Below are 15,235 nucleotides of genomic sequence, written 5' to 3'. Positions count from 1 at the left end.
TCAAAGCAACCATGGCACCACCCAAAACCCCTCCCCCTCCCCCATCAGTCTATGGGTGACTCTTTTTTAAAATTTATTTTTATTTTTTCCAATTTATTTTCTTTCATTAAATATTTCCCAATTTCATGCAAAAATTTTTTAACATTGATTTTTTGATAATTTGAGTTCCAAAAATTTGAGTTTCAAATTCTCTCCTTCCTGTACCTTCCCCCTCCTTGCCTAAGCAAGTAATTTGATATTGATTATGCATGTGAAGCCATGCAAAACACATTCCTGTATTAGCCAGGTTGAAAAAGAAAACAGACTAAAAAAACCCCAAGAAAAGTAAAGTAAATTTAAAAAACATTCTTCAATCTGCATTCATCGTTTCTCTTTCTGGAGGGTGGGTAGTAGTTTTCATCACAGGTCCTTTGGAATTGTCTTGTATCATTGTCTTGATCAGAGTAGCTAAATCTTTCACAGTTGATTAACCTTATATAATATTGCTGTTATTGTGTACCCTGTTGTGGTTCTGTTCACTTCATTTTGCTTGTGTTCATCTAAATTTTCCCAGGTTTTCCTGAAACTATCCTGCTTGTCATTTTTTATAGCACCATAGAATTCTATCCTAATCATATCTGTGTGTGTGTTTGTGTGTGTACATACATGCATACGTACATTACACACCACAACTTGTTCAGCCATTCTCCAATTGATGGGTATCCCCTCAATGTCCATTTCTTTGCCACCACAGAAAGAGCTATTATAAATACTTTTCTTTAAAAAAAAAAACCTCAAAAGAAAATAGGTCCTTTGATCTTGTTGGAATACAGACCTAGTAGTGGTATTGAATCAAAGGATGTGCCTTTTGTGTGTAGTTTCAAATTGTTCTTAAGATTGGTTGCAATTGGTTACAGTTCATAACTCCACCAACAGTCCCCTCCAACATTTGTCATTTTCCTTTTCTGTCCTGTTAACCAATCTGATAGGTATGAATTGCTATAGATGACTCTTCACTACAGCAATCCAATTATGAAACTATAGACCTCTGCCCCACCCCCACCCCAAAAAGTCACACTCCAGTTCTATTCTTGACACAATGCCTGCTGTTAGATGTTCTCTTAAATACTGTTCTACCACATGGTGTTCTTTGAACAGCCATATTGTTGTAACATGTTTGCCAATGAACCATGTTTTTTCTACATTCTTGAATAACTGAAATCAGATCCCTTTATAAATTTGTCTTTAGAGCATTTGATATGCCTTTTTATATCACCATAGAGAAATGGTTTTAGGGATTCTAGCAGTTTAATGTCCATTAGGCCAAGGGTCCTGAAAGTCCTGTGGCTTTTTGGTGAAAGCTATGAACTCTTTCTCAGAATAATGTTTTTAAATACATGGAATTACAAAAGTAACCAATTATATTTGACAGTTATAAAAATAGTTTGTATAAAAAAGGTCATGGACCCTAGGTTAAGAATTCCTTCACTTGATCTATCTTTCTAGTTTTATTACATATTACCTTTCCACAGAATTGCCTTCCTTTCTTCTCCTCATATGTGGTATTCCATCTTCCATTTCTGTTCCTTTACACTGATCATCCTTATCATTCTGAATGCTTATTATTTCCTCTCTTTTGCCTCATAAAATGTGTTTTTTTCAAACTTAGCTTAGGTACTGCCTCATGCTTTATGAGGTCATTCTAAGTTCCATCAACTGCTAGTGACCTACCTCTCTAACAACCTTAATTACCTTGTACTTATTTTGTATTTTCTCTATATGTTTACATTATGCATATGTCATCTCCACAATTGAAAATAAGTTTTTAAGAGCAGAGACTGTGTTTTTTTTCTTCTTATCCTTATTACCTAGCATAGTGTCTGTCACATCATAGCAGATACTTAATGCATACTGGTTGGTTGATAAGACCATTACAGTGAAACTGCTGCTGTTTCCCTATGGAATCTCTTCCCCTAAGATTACATTTTGGGAACCTATACATTTATTCTCTTAACTTGGTGCATGCAGCACACATGATACAGATTAAACTTTCCAGTATGGGTGATAGTGGTGGTTGACAAAGTCTCAGGTGTGTTTAGTGTGTTTATATTTTAGTGGTTCGCAGAACCCGTGTTTTGAGATTGGATTTCAAAATGGGTGAGTACCATGTAATAGTACCTGCTTATTTTGGTACTGATGTTACTTTCATTACTGTTACCTGCCGACTGTCCAAAATAAAGTGTTTTTACCAACTGAATAATAATTTTTTCTTTGAAGGTTGTTTATGGGTTATGATGGCTACCAAAAAAAGTTATTTCTGTCTTTCTGTGGTGCATCTTTTAGAAGGAAGACTAATGCATTCATGCCATATGTATTATCTGGGTAAAACTTTGAAGTTTTGGTACTGCTAAGCAGACAGAAACAAAAACACAATACAGAAATAATGACCTCTAACAGTTATAGGTTCTGAACTAGAAAGGACCTGGAGATCTGGTCCATCACTCTTAATTTTACAAATGCTAAAGCTAGGACCCAGAGAAGTTAAGCTGTTTTCTCAAGGTCACCCCCAGGCAGTAAGTAGCTGTTTGAATTTAAACCCAGTTTCTCTGTTGCCAAATTGAGCACTCTATCATACCATGGTAACAAATCTATATCCTTTATATGACCCAGACATGCGATTATCATACAGAACCTACTCATCAAAACTTTTTCCTGTCAGAGTATCAAAAATTGCTAATGTTTTTATCTCCTGTAAAATCATTGTTTTTTTTTAAAACGGATACTGTTTTTAGACATACCTTTCATTTCCAAATATATTTTTCTCCACCTCTCCTACCCACCAATCTAACCCATGTAACAGAATAAAAGAGGAGAAAAAATTCAGCAAAGTTTTGAAATGAGCCAGGTTTGACAATACTGTATTATGCTTGTAGTTTCTAACTCTGGAAGGAAGGTGCATGTTCTGATCTTTTTCTGGGCCAAGCTTGAGCATTATAATTACATAGCATTTGGTTTCATTTCTAAATTAATTGTTAATACGTGAATCAATCGTTGAAGGTCATGTAGAACCCATTTTATATTTACTTCAGTTTATTTTTTAAAAGTCACATGCCCTGTACTCTGCTTTAGGGTGTGTGTGTGTGTGTGTGTGTGTGTGTGTAGGTGTGTATGTGTTGATGTAGGTTATGTGTTATGTTCTCTATCTTCACCCCTCTGCTATTGTTGTTCTCCTTCATCCTGGAAGAGGACTAATGACATCAGCTTGGTGATGTCTTGACTTGCAAATGAATTGGATTTAAGTAAGGCAGAAGTGGGCAAAGTCATCAGTCCCACTCTCTCCTAAGTCATCTGAGTCCAGTGGCAAGAGGTAGGTCAGGATGACTGGTAACGGCCGTCTGTCTACAGGCACAGGAGGAAGGACTTCTTTCACTTAGAACTTTTCTATCAATAGCTTTCTTCCACTCTGTCCTTGGTGGTTTATTATCATAATATGTTGATATATGGTATATGACTTGTCTTTACTGGTTAGAGCATAAAAAGAGATTCCAGGATACAAATCATGATATAGATAAGGGATATTAATAAATTTATAGTTATTCTGACCTCTTGTGAATTTACAGAATTAACTAGCTCCTACACAGCATAACCTTTTCTTTTTTTGATGCTTTGCTTGTAGCTTTCTTCACATTGTTACCTTCTGGATTTATGTCTTGGTCTTCCCTGCCTCCGTATTAGCTTTCTATTAAGGAGGACTCTGGCAAGAATTTTGCCAGCAATGACTAAGAGACAGACCCCCCTGTGATTGTCACAGGACAATCTATTTCCTTTATCTTTATGGAGATGGACAATGGAGGCATTCTTGAACCCTTGGCTGGGGCATAACTTCCTCTTACATATAACCTGAAAAATTTCAGTCAGCTTTTGTATGAGCAGTGGACCCCCCCTACCTTGTAAATCTCAGTTGGAATAGAATCAGCACCAGGAGCTTTGCCACATGAAAGGAACCTAATGGCATCCTTCATCTGGAAGATGATCATTAGATGACCTGAGAGCCAGTGTGGCTTCAGAAAGGGCTGAGAAACAGTCCATATGGTGTTTGCTGCCTAACAACTCCAGGAGAAATGGCAGAAGCAGAACAGAGAGAGGTCTATACACAACATTTGTAGATCTGACCAAGGCCTTTGATACTGTTAGTCGTGAGGACTTATGGAAACTTATGTCAAAATTTGGTTGCCTGGAGAAGTTCATCAGCATTATATGTCAGTTTCATGATGACATGCTTGCCCAGGTTTTAGATAATGGACAATGCTCCCATGCCTTCCTAGTCACCAAAGGAGTGAAACAAGGCTGTGTGCTTCTCCTATGCTTTTTTTATCAGCATGATATTTTCAACCATGTTGTCAAATGCTTTCAGTGAGAATGAGCATGGCATCAAGGTCAGCTACCACACTGATGGTAAATTCTTCAGTTTGAAAAGGCTACAAGCCAAGACCAAAGTGGAAGAAATATTGATGCATGATATTCTGCTTGCAGATGATTGTGCACTCAGTGCAGCCCCTGAAGCTGAGATGCAACAAAGTATGGATCAATTCCTTGCTGCTTGTGCTAATTTTGGCCTAAAACTTAACAACAAGAAAACACAGGTGCCCCATCAGCCATCACCACACCCTCCATATGTAGAACCAGTGATTACAGCAGATGAAGAGGTTTTGAATGCTGTGGATAAGTTCACTTACCTTGGTAATGTACTTTCCAGGCATGTACACATTGATAGTGAGGTTGACAAACACATTGCCAGAGCTAGCTCAGTGTTTGGGAGACTCCAACAGAGGATGTGGGAGAGAAGAGGTATTAGACTGACTACCAAACTGAAAGTCTGCAGAACCGTTGTACTGACCCCATTGTTGTATACCTGTGAAACCTGGACAGTCTACCAGTGCCATTCCAGGACATGGAATTGCTTCCATTTGAATTGTCTTAGGAAGATTCTGAAGATAACCTGGCAGGATAAGGTACCAGACACTGAGGTCCTTACTCAGTCTAAACTGCCAAACATTCAAACTCTGTTTCAGAGAGCACAACTCTGATGGCCTGACCACATTGCAGGTGAATGTAAATGTATGCTTGCGAAAAAGACTTTTATGGAGAACTCACACAGGGCAAGCGTTAACATGATGGTCAGAAGAAGTGATACAAGGACACTTTCAAGGTCTCTCTCAAGAACTTTGGAATTGATTGTGTGATATGGGAGACACTGGCACAGTACCGCTCAGCCTGGTGTGCCCACATCAAAGAATGACCTGTGCTCTATGAGCAAAGCAGAATTGAAGCAGCTTAAAGGAAATATGAGATGCACAAATTTGGAGATTCCACCCTAAATGTTCACCTGGACTATTTGTGCCCAACCTGTGGTTAGACACATTGAAACTTAAGTTTAGCATAATGATGTGGTTTTGGTTTTCTTTGAGAATGAAGGATAACAACCATTAGCTTTCTATGGTCAAGTTCCTTTTTGTTGTTTGCTCATTTCCCCAGCCCATTTCTTCACTTTGAATTTTATGTTAAAGTTGGGCTCTACTCACCTCACCTGTGTGTGGGGAGGCACTGTGCAAAGCTTCAGGATTTTTTGTTGCTAACCCAAAAATGTATTTAAAAACATTCTGAGAAGGGATTCATCGACTTCACAAGATTGTGTGTATGGGTGGGGGTTATGGGAGACGATGGCCATCTCTCTCTCTCTCTCTCTCTCTCTCTCTCTCCCTCTCCACACACACACACACACACACACACACACACACACGAGAGAAACTGGGTTCTAGCAACTGCTTTCATCTTTTCTTTTTCTAATTTTCAATTCTTTTGATATTTAAATTTTATCTTAGTGGTGAGGAAGTCCACAAGGACAGATTATACTGTGATATGTATTACTCATATTAATCTAGAATATTCATTTGATTGAATTATATCTGATTTCACTGGTGATTTTAAAGGATTCTTGACTTTTTAATAGGTTTGGAAGGCATGAAATTTGCCAAGACATGGTTGGGTTTCTAACCAGAGAGAAACTGTAATTGGATGGGACATTGATTTTCAATTCAGTAGGCATTTGCTATGTGCCAGGCACCATGATCTGTGGATTTTCCCCCCACATTCTTTTTCAGTGTTTTTTGTTTTTGTTTTTAAATCCAAACTAATAGTTGGGTTTCTCCTTTTGCTTTTTTTTTTTTTTCTGGAGGGGGGAAGTAAGGCAGTTGGGGTTGAGTGACTTGCCCAAGGCACACAGTTAGTAAGTGTGTCAGGTGTCTGAGGCCAGATTTAAGCTCAGGTCCTCCTAACTACAAGGCTGGTGCTCTATTCACTGTGCCTCCTAGCTGCTCCCCCCTCTTTTGCTTTCTATACCATATTTTGTTGTGTTTGTTATTGAATGAGGAAAGATACTAAAACATCATTTATCATCCTAGATATTCCTTTTTAGTTCAGCAAGCATAATTGCTGGTACAAAATTCCTCAGTTTATATTGAACAGAAATATAATTAAATTGAGAAATAATCAGTTTATTATTATATGTTTTTCCCCACAGGTCCTGGAGAAATATCCCAATACACCCATGAGCCATAAAGAAATTCTTCAAGTTATACAGAGGGAGGGATTAAAAGAAATAAGGTGAGTAATTTTATAATGCCATTTAACTTGACCAAAGTATATAACAGTGTTATCTAGGCATGGACTGTGCAAGGTCAATACAATACTCTGTCACTCATCTTGCTTTTACAGATACCTCAATAACTGGAGAAAGCAATAATGGTTATTTATGATAACACTGAATAATTATATGATGTTTGCCACAGTCTGTTCAGTATGGCAGAGAAGTTTGTAATGCATTTAAAAAAATTTCCATTACCTGTGAAAACATCTTGATACTTCATTTATTTGGAAAATACACCAGAAACAACACATTCATAATAGAAAGACGGATTGTTAATGTATACCCCAGAGATTCTTTCTCGTGTAAGCCACCTTTTCTGTATAACTATTTTGTCAGATCTGCTTCTAAAGAAATAAAATTTACCTTGGATTTCATTTACCCTCAGCTCAAAATAATAAAAACAGACCAAAGTGCTGATGAACTTTCCTTTGAGTAACATATGAGTTCCAGTAAAATGGTGTTTAAATTTTCATAGAATTGAAACTTAATATTTTAAAGACTCCTATGAGAAGTTTTTTTCTCCTTTTAAAGCAGTAACCCTTAATTTATTTGAATCTTCATAGATTAGAAAAGCTTTTAGCACAGTTCACTATGATAAAAAAATACCAATTTCAGACCTGGACCAATAAATGATTAAGAGAACAAATCTTACTGAATGAAACCTTTTTTTTTAATGAAACCATTTTCCTTCTTTAACAGGGTTGTTTTCCTTATAGATTTAGGAGGAAGCAATAGATGTGCTTGATCTTGATGTTGATGAAGCTTTTGTTTCAGTTCTCCATGACTTTGACAGATGATGGAGCATATGCTAGAGATGAGAATGCTGTTAGTGTGGTTAAGTTGGATTTCATTCCAGTTCTGTGTCTTAAGCTTTTTACACTGTTTTCCCAAACAAATAGGAAAGGAAAAGAGAAATAAAAGGAAAAAGGAGATGTGACAAATATAAAGAAATTCAAGAGAAACAAAAAGATATGACAGTAATTTTGAAGTATCAAAAATAGTTACAGTTTCCACTTAGTGACATTAGTTCTATTAATAGCCTATATCTGATTTATACTATACTATTTTTCTGTTGGTTGAAGGGTCATCTTCAGAGAGTAATTAGAATTCATTTTACTCTTTCCAGATCCAACAAATGGTTCTACGGGGAAGCAAAAGATTAAAGGAAGGATGGGATTTGTAGTTTAGTTAACTGAGCTGCCTTTAAGGTTGATTTTCTTTGTTCTAGGAGAGACGTAGAAAAATTTTGTACTGGGACGTTGAAATACCCAAGATAAATAGGGGGAAGAAATTCAAGATATGAGTAGGGTTATCACAAGTGAACCTCACTGCCCTTGAAGACTTCACATACCCAGGTCCCGACAAACAACAATGCAATGTACTAAAAGAGCTGACAGTTGTGATTACTGAGCCACTTTCCTGGATGGGGAGATAGGGAGAAAGAAATCTACAAATTAGTGAATTTGACTTTGATACTTGCAGATTTAACATTTTTAGTTAATGACTAAAGGCATAAGCTATTAATGGAACTAATGTCACTAAGTGGAAACTAACTATTTTTGATATTTCAAAATTACTGTCTTAATGTCTTTTTGTTTCTCTTGAGTTTCTTTATATTTGTCACATCTTCTTTTCCCCTTTCTTTCTCTTTTCCTTTCCTATTTGTTTGGGAAAACAGTGATTATGTCACTCAGCTACTCATGCTCTAGAATCCAATATAATCTCCCCTGTTTTGCCTGTAAAGCCACCAAATCTAATAATGTTAAGTAGAAGTTTCTAAGAAGCAAATTTAGATATTATTTAAAGAAAAAAAAATTCTAGCAATTAAAGCTATTTGAAAGTGTAGTGGGGCTGCCTTCAAGTAACAAGTCTTTCATACTAGATATCTTCAAGTAATGAACAACTTGCAGGGTCTCTTGTATAGGTGTAGGTTGAATTAAGTGGTCTGCAAGGCCTCTTCCAACACTGAGATTCTCTGATTTTCAGTGGTGACCTCTAGATTTAGTAGTGTGACACTTTTTAGAATGATTCACATGAAATACATTACTGCTAGGTACATTATAAATTCATGTTATCAAACTTGGACTGGGTCCTTACGTGCAGAAAGGTATTCCTTTTAGTTCTCCCTAATTCCCAATTTTACTCCTCATAGAAGCTATTCCAAGCCTCCTCTTCTCTCTTCTAGCCTTTACATATATTTCCTTCTTCTCTTCTCTCAGTTGAGTACCTTACTTCTTACTTCACTGGAAAAGAAAATTGAGCGCATTCTAGTGAACTGTAATCTACCCCCCCCCCATTTTCTTCATCTCAGAACTGCTTGACGTCATCTTCCACTCTCCTTCCCTCTAGTCCTTGATAAAATGCGGTTCTTATCTTTGTCAAGGCTAACTCATATACAGGTAGACTTTGATGTGAACTTCCAGTCTTCCCCAGCAAATTGTCCCTTCTGTCACCCCCTCCTCTCCTCATGTCTTCAAACGCCTTCCTGTCGTCTGATTTCTCCCGTAATGTCTTCAAATATGCCCATCCTTACTTTCATTAGATGCTAATATTAATATCCCTTCATATAATTGTCCTATTTCTCTTCTTCCTCTCTCAGCCAAACTTCTTGAAAGAGCTATCTATACTCATTGCTTTTACTTCCTCTGCTCTCACTTCAGTCTGCCTTTTTGATCTTATGATTCAACTGAAATTATTCTCTTATAGTTTACCAGAGTTCTCTTAATTTCCAAATCTGGTGGTGCGTTTTCTCAGTCCTAAGCCTTCTTAACCTTTTTGCTTCATTTGAAAATGCTGATGACTTTTTCCTTCTGAATACTCTCCCTGTCTTTATTTCCAGTCCTTGACTCTCCCTTGAGTTTCAATCCCACATCACCATCTGCCTATTGAACTTTTCATACAGGGTGTGAAATAAACTCTCATCATGACTTGCCTCAATTATAACAATTTCCTTGTTGGTCTTGCTGGCTAAAATCTCTTTGTACTTCAATACGTTTTCCATGGTGCTACCACAAGTGGTTTTCCTTAAGCACAGTTCTGATCATTTCACTCTCCTACTGAGACTCTAGAATCCAGTATATTCTCCTCAGTTTTGCCTTTAGTAAGCCACCAAATCTAGCTTTCTAACCTTATTCCACGTTACTTTCCCCTCCTGTGCTTTGTGATCCAGCCAATCTGGTGTCTGTCTCTTCTGTCTCTTCTTCACACAAAGCTTCATTTCCTCTCTACACCTTTTGCACTGGTCATATCAGATGCCTGGGATGCTTTCTTTTTACTTTAGCTTCATAGAGTTTCTTTTTTAAATAGCAACTCAAATACCATCTTCTGCCTGAAACTTTTCCTGAAACCCCAGCTGCTAAGTAAGTACTCTCCCTTCCAAACTCCACGTGTGTATGTGCGTGGACACATGCATATGTATACATACATATTTATTTTAACTTTATATTTATACTGTGTGTGGAGATAGATAGATAGATAGATAGATAGATAGATAGATAGATAGATATAGATAATACATCTTTTTTTGCTCTTTTTTTGGAGTGGGGAAGGCAGGTAAATTGGGTTTAAGTGACTTGTCCAAGGTCATACAGCTAGTGTTAAGTGTCTGAGGCCAGATTTGAACTCAGGTCCTCCTTAGTCCAGGGTTGGTGCTCTATTTACTGCACCACTTAGCCACCCCCTGCTGTATATATTTTTACATGCACTTGTTTATGTTCCCCATTGGAATGTGAGCTCTTTGTAAGTGTGGATTAGTTTCTCTAGAACCTACTGTAGTGCATGTCACCAATAGTATGATCATTAAAATTTGGGATGACATGGAAATAGACTTTCTTTCTTCCTTTTTCTCTGTTGTCATCTGTTCCTTTCTGCCTCTTCATTTTTGTTGTTTTGGCTATCATTTGATTAAGAAAGTTGTTTTACTTTGATTAGCTCAAATTTTATCTAATCTAATGTTTTGAGTCTTAAGGAATAAGAAAAAGTCTTACTCCTTTATGTTATAGTGATACCTAAATGAGCTTTTTATTAAACAGTTGCAATCAGATGTCAGTTCTGTCTTTCTTACAGTTAAGGAAATTAATACTTTTATTGTAAAAAGTAGCCTAATATAACCCAAAACTGATAGAACCAAAAGTCAAGTCATAGAAATATTCAAAGAAGACTCGATTGATTGTAACTCTTAAGTTAATGATAGCCTAATGGAGTGAAATAAAGGATATCATCTACTCTTCTCTCTTCTGAAAAAAGTTACTTCCCTGACAGCTTGATACACAAGCATGGCAAAACACCAGAAGTCCTAAATCATTTTTTTCCTTTTTGGAGGGCAATTGGGGTTAATTGATTTGCCCAAGGTCACATACGTAGCTAGTTTTTATGTTAAGTGTCTGAGGCCAGATTTGAACGCAGGCCCTCCTGACTCCAGGGCTGGTTTTCTATTCACTGCGCGACCTAGCTGCCCCCCAGTCCTAAGTCTTAATAAAACATCTTTGACAAATTAACTATAATTCAGTAAACTTTTTTTGGAAGGTGGGGGGAATTGTTCCTGTGATTTCCTTGATGTGAGAAGCTCCTAATGAGGAACTTCTCAGACAGTACAGATTGGCACCATCTCTACAATTTATAGTCTTAAAGAATTGACTTAGGTACTGATATCTTAAGTGAGTTGCCCAGGGTCACACAGCTGGGATTTATCAGAAGCAGTATTTGAACCCAAATCTTCCTGAAGGGAGATCAACCACATTTCTGCCACACTGTTCAGCAAGGATTTATTACGCATTTATGTACGTGAGAAATACTAACAGTCATTTCCCCTTATTCTTTGTTTTTGATCTTCCCCCTTTCCAAAAGGCTAGAACATTCATTATAGAGATTGCTTCTTAAGTACATAACAAAATTCTTTTATTGTAGTCCCAATGATGTTTTGAGGTATATTTCTTTGTCTCTTCTCCAGGACCATCATTGATTTTTCAGTTCAGAATTCAGTTTTTTTTTTAGGGATGTGTCCATTTTTAATATGCATTTTTTTTGCTTTTTTTTTTTGGAGGGGGGAGGGCAGGGCAGTTGGGGTTAAGTGACTTGCCCAAGGTCACATGGCTAGTAAGTATTAAGTGTCTGAGGCTGGATTTGAACTCAGGTCCTCCTTAGTCCAGGATTGGTGCTCTATTCACTTCACCACCTGGCTGCCCCATGGGATGTATTCATTTTTAAGTCGTGCATGTTGTTCCTGCTTATTTTTTCCATATTAATATAAATTTTCTCACATTTATTTGAATTCAGTTCATTAGTTTTTTCCTTTTTAAAAGTTTAGAAATTAATAAATGTTCCAATTTTATGTCCTGTTTGTTTCTAAATATATGCTTCACCCTTTACACAGCTAGAAAGCCATTCTCAGTAACAAGAACAAAAAAGCTTTTTTTAAAAAAAAGTTTGGCAAAACTAACTAAGATTATCAACTGAGTCTGACAGTGTAGTCACTCAGTAAACAAATATTAAACATCTGCTGTGTGCCAGGCATGTGCTGCATGCTGGGGATACAAATATAAAATAGAAAGAGGCTAACAGGAGTAGGCAACGTACAGGAGGAAGGTGAAGGAAGAGGATGGGGAAAGAGGGAGAAAGTATCTAGCAAGGGGGCATGGCAAAGTGCTGATGGTGCAGCTAGGAAGGAAACAGAGATGGTTGATCTGGCTCTTTGCCTTAGACAGAGGCTTTGGAGCATATCACCCCTGTCTTCTAGTCAGAGGAGCAGTGGTCACCAATGAAGTGTGACTGCATATTGCACATGTCGATGTAGAAAGAATTGTAGTATTCCTTACCTGCAGTGACCCTCCTCAGCAAAAGGGATGGAGGTGCATTTTCTCATCTCCAATCTTGGTCATCGTAATTATGCAGATTAGGTTTTTTGTTTTTTACATTGTTGGCGCTATTGTGTGTATTGCTTTTCTTGTTTTTGTTCACTCAGCATTAGTTCTTAGAGGTGTTCTCATGCTTTTCTGTATTTTTCATTTTCTTTGTTTCTCATAGTAATAGTACATTACATTCATATGTTACAATTTATTTACCTTTGTCACAGTCAATGACTGTCTAATTTGTTTCTAGTTCCTTAGCCACAATAAAAATGGTAGTAGTAATAGTAGTAGTAGTAGCAGCAGCAGCAGCAGTGTATACAGTATCTACTGTGCTGTATAGCTGCCACCAGATAAAGGGTCTTGGGAAAATGAGGTAAACATTTGTTCTATATACCTAGCATTGTGCTAAGGACTTTTACAGATATTAGCTCATCTGAAATATTTTGATCCATATAGGACCTATCTGTTGACATTCTTGTAATACACACCTCTAGTTGTGCAATTTTTGGGTCAGAGGATGACATTTTTTTTTTAAAAGAAATTGGAGTTAAGTAACTTAAGGTTACACGGCCAGTTATTTCTGGGTGTGGTGCTAAGCATCTGAGCCCGGATTCGATACCCAGGTCATCCCAACACTGGGGCCAGTGCTCTTACTCTCTGAGTCACCTGGCCCCCCCTAAGCAATTGGGGTTAAGTAACTTGCTCAAGGTTACACAGCCAGGTGTGCTCAAGGTTACACAGCCAGGTGTTTCTGGGTGGGTGCTAAGTGTCTGAGCCCAGATTTGATCCCCAGGTCATCCCGACAGGGCCAGTGCTCTTACTCGCTGTGCTACCTGGCCGCCCCAGAGGATGACATTTTAATCACTTTCTTTGGATAATTCCAAATTGCTTTCCAAAATGGTTGGACAAATTACAGCTCTAGTAATAAGACATTAATGTTCCTGTCTTCCTTTTTAAATTTTAAGTTTCTTTTTATTATTTAATTTAATTTATTATAATTTTCTTATTATTTTTATCACCAAGAGTCATCAGTAAGCATGAAATATGCAAACAAAACAAAACATTATTTTTGAAAATGCCAACTTCCATTACATCATATTTTAAAAATATGTATTATAATTTAACATGGAAGTAATAAAATTATTCAGTTTATATCTTTTTCTGGACTTTGTATGTCTTGTGTGTCTGTCTTTCCATAACCTCTGCCACACTGATTATTTCCAGCACCATCTTTGCCAGTTCCAAGATATCACTTTAAAAAAACCCACCTATTTATTGATGCTTTTTGTATTTAGATTGCATTCATTCAACAATCTTTGCCCCTACCCCCCCAACCATTTTGTAAATGTTGAAAAAAAAATTAAGCATCAATACATTCAAAATTGAAACTCTCACAGGCCACAGTCTATCCTAATTGTCCCTTATCTTTCTGCTGTGAAGGAGGAGGTATGTTTATTATCTCTTCTCCATGTCCTTCAGTGAATTTTTAAAAATATATTTTATTGATATCTTTTGTCTTTACATCATAATCTTTACCCATCTTCCTCCATATTGAACTGTCTCTGGTAACAAAAAAAGCATACCTATCTGACCCTGTGTATAATATTCTGTTGTAGTAGTCCTTTACCTTTCAAGGATGTGTTTCAAGAATATTTAAAATCTCCACTGGTTTTTTTCTCTAGAGTTCAATTTTCTTTGAATTATCTATTTCATTATAGTTATTGTATGTCTAGTTCTACTTATCTAGCTCTGCATTAGTCTTTACAAATCTTCCCATATTGCTCTGAATTTCTCCTATTTGTCATTTCTTTGGGACAGCTAGGTGGCACAGTGGATAGAGTGCAGACCTGGAGTCAGGTAGACTCATCTTCCTTAGTTCATTTCTGTCCTCAGATGTTTACTAGCTGTGTGACCTCGAGCAAGAAATTTTGCTTCAGTTTCTTCATTAGTAAAATTAGCTGGAGAATAAATGGCAAACCACTCCAGCATCTTTGCCAAGAAAACCACAAATGGGATCAGGCAGTGTCTTAACACGACTGAAAACAACTGAATAACAAACAGCAACTTCTTACTTCACAATAATATTCCATATGTGATGTCATTTTTTCAACCATTCCCCAATAAATGGACAGCTAGTTTGTTTCCAGTTCTTTAATACCACAAAGACTGCTGCTAGTAATAATTTGGTATACATTGTTTCTTTATTTTTCTTTGACTTCCTTAAGGTAGAAGCCCAAGAATAACATTTCTAGGTCAAAGGATATAGAAAATGTAGCTGCTTGTCTTGAAATCTATAATATTTAGACCACTTCATGATCTCTGTAAATAAATGTATATATGTGTTTCTCTCTCTCTCTCCCCCTCTTTTCTCCCCCCACCCCATATCAGTGAGAAAGAGAGAGATCTTTGTGCAACTTCAACACTGATTTTTCCTGTCTTTTCCAACAAGCTTCTCTTTATTCACATGTCCGTATTAAATTGTGATATCCAGAACTGAACACACTGCTCCAGATGGGTCTGATGAGAGCAGAGAAGAAGGCAATTACAACCACCCTGCTTTTTTTTTAATTTTTCAAAAAAATTTTTTGCTTTTTAGAAGGCAGTTGGGGTTAAGTGACTTGCCCAAGGTCACATGGCTAGTTTTGTGTGTGTGTGTGTGTGTGTGTGTGTGTGTGTGTGTGTGTGTGTGTGTGTGTGTGTGTGT

At 37.1% G+C, this 15,235-nt stretch overlaps 1 protein-coding gene across 1 annotated transcript in view; it reads left to right on the top strand.

Annotated features, from left to right (window-relative positions):
- The window catches only part of ASXL2 (ASXL transcriptional regulator 2), a 178,202-nt gene that overhangs the window by 46,037 nt on the left and 116,930 nt on the right, over positions 1–15,235 (top strand). The window contains exon 2 of the mRNA XM_069072009.1: positions 6,560–6,642. Coding sequence (XP_068928110.1) covers positions 6,560–6,642 — 83 coding nt within the window. The remainder of the gene's footprint in view (positions 1–6,559; positions 6,643–15,235) is intronic.

The sequence above is a fragment of the Petaurus breviceps genome, unplaced genomic scaffold, assembly GCF_028583685.1.
Source record: "Petaurus breviceps papuanus isolate PSGF00001 unplaced genomic scaffold, PetGlider_PUasm1.0 90845, whole genome shotgun sequence".
Classification (NCBI taxonomy): domain Eukaryota; kingdom Metazoa; phylum Chordata; class Mammalia; order Diprotodontia; family Petauridae; genus Petaurus; species Petaurus breviceps.
This window is presented reverse-complemented; position numbering and strand designations above follow the sequence as displayed.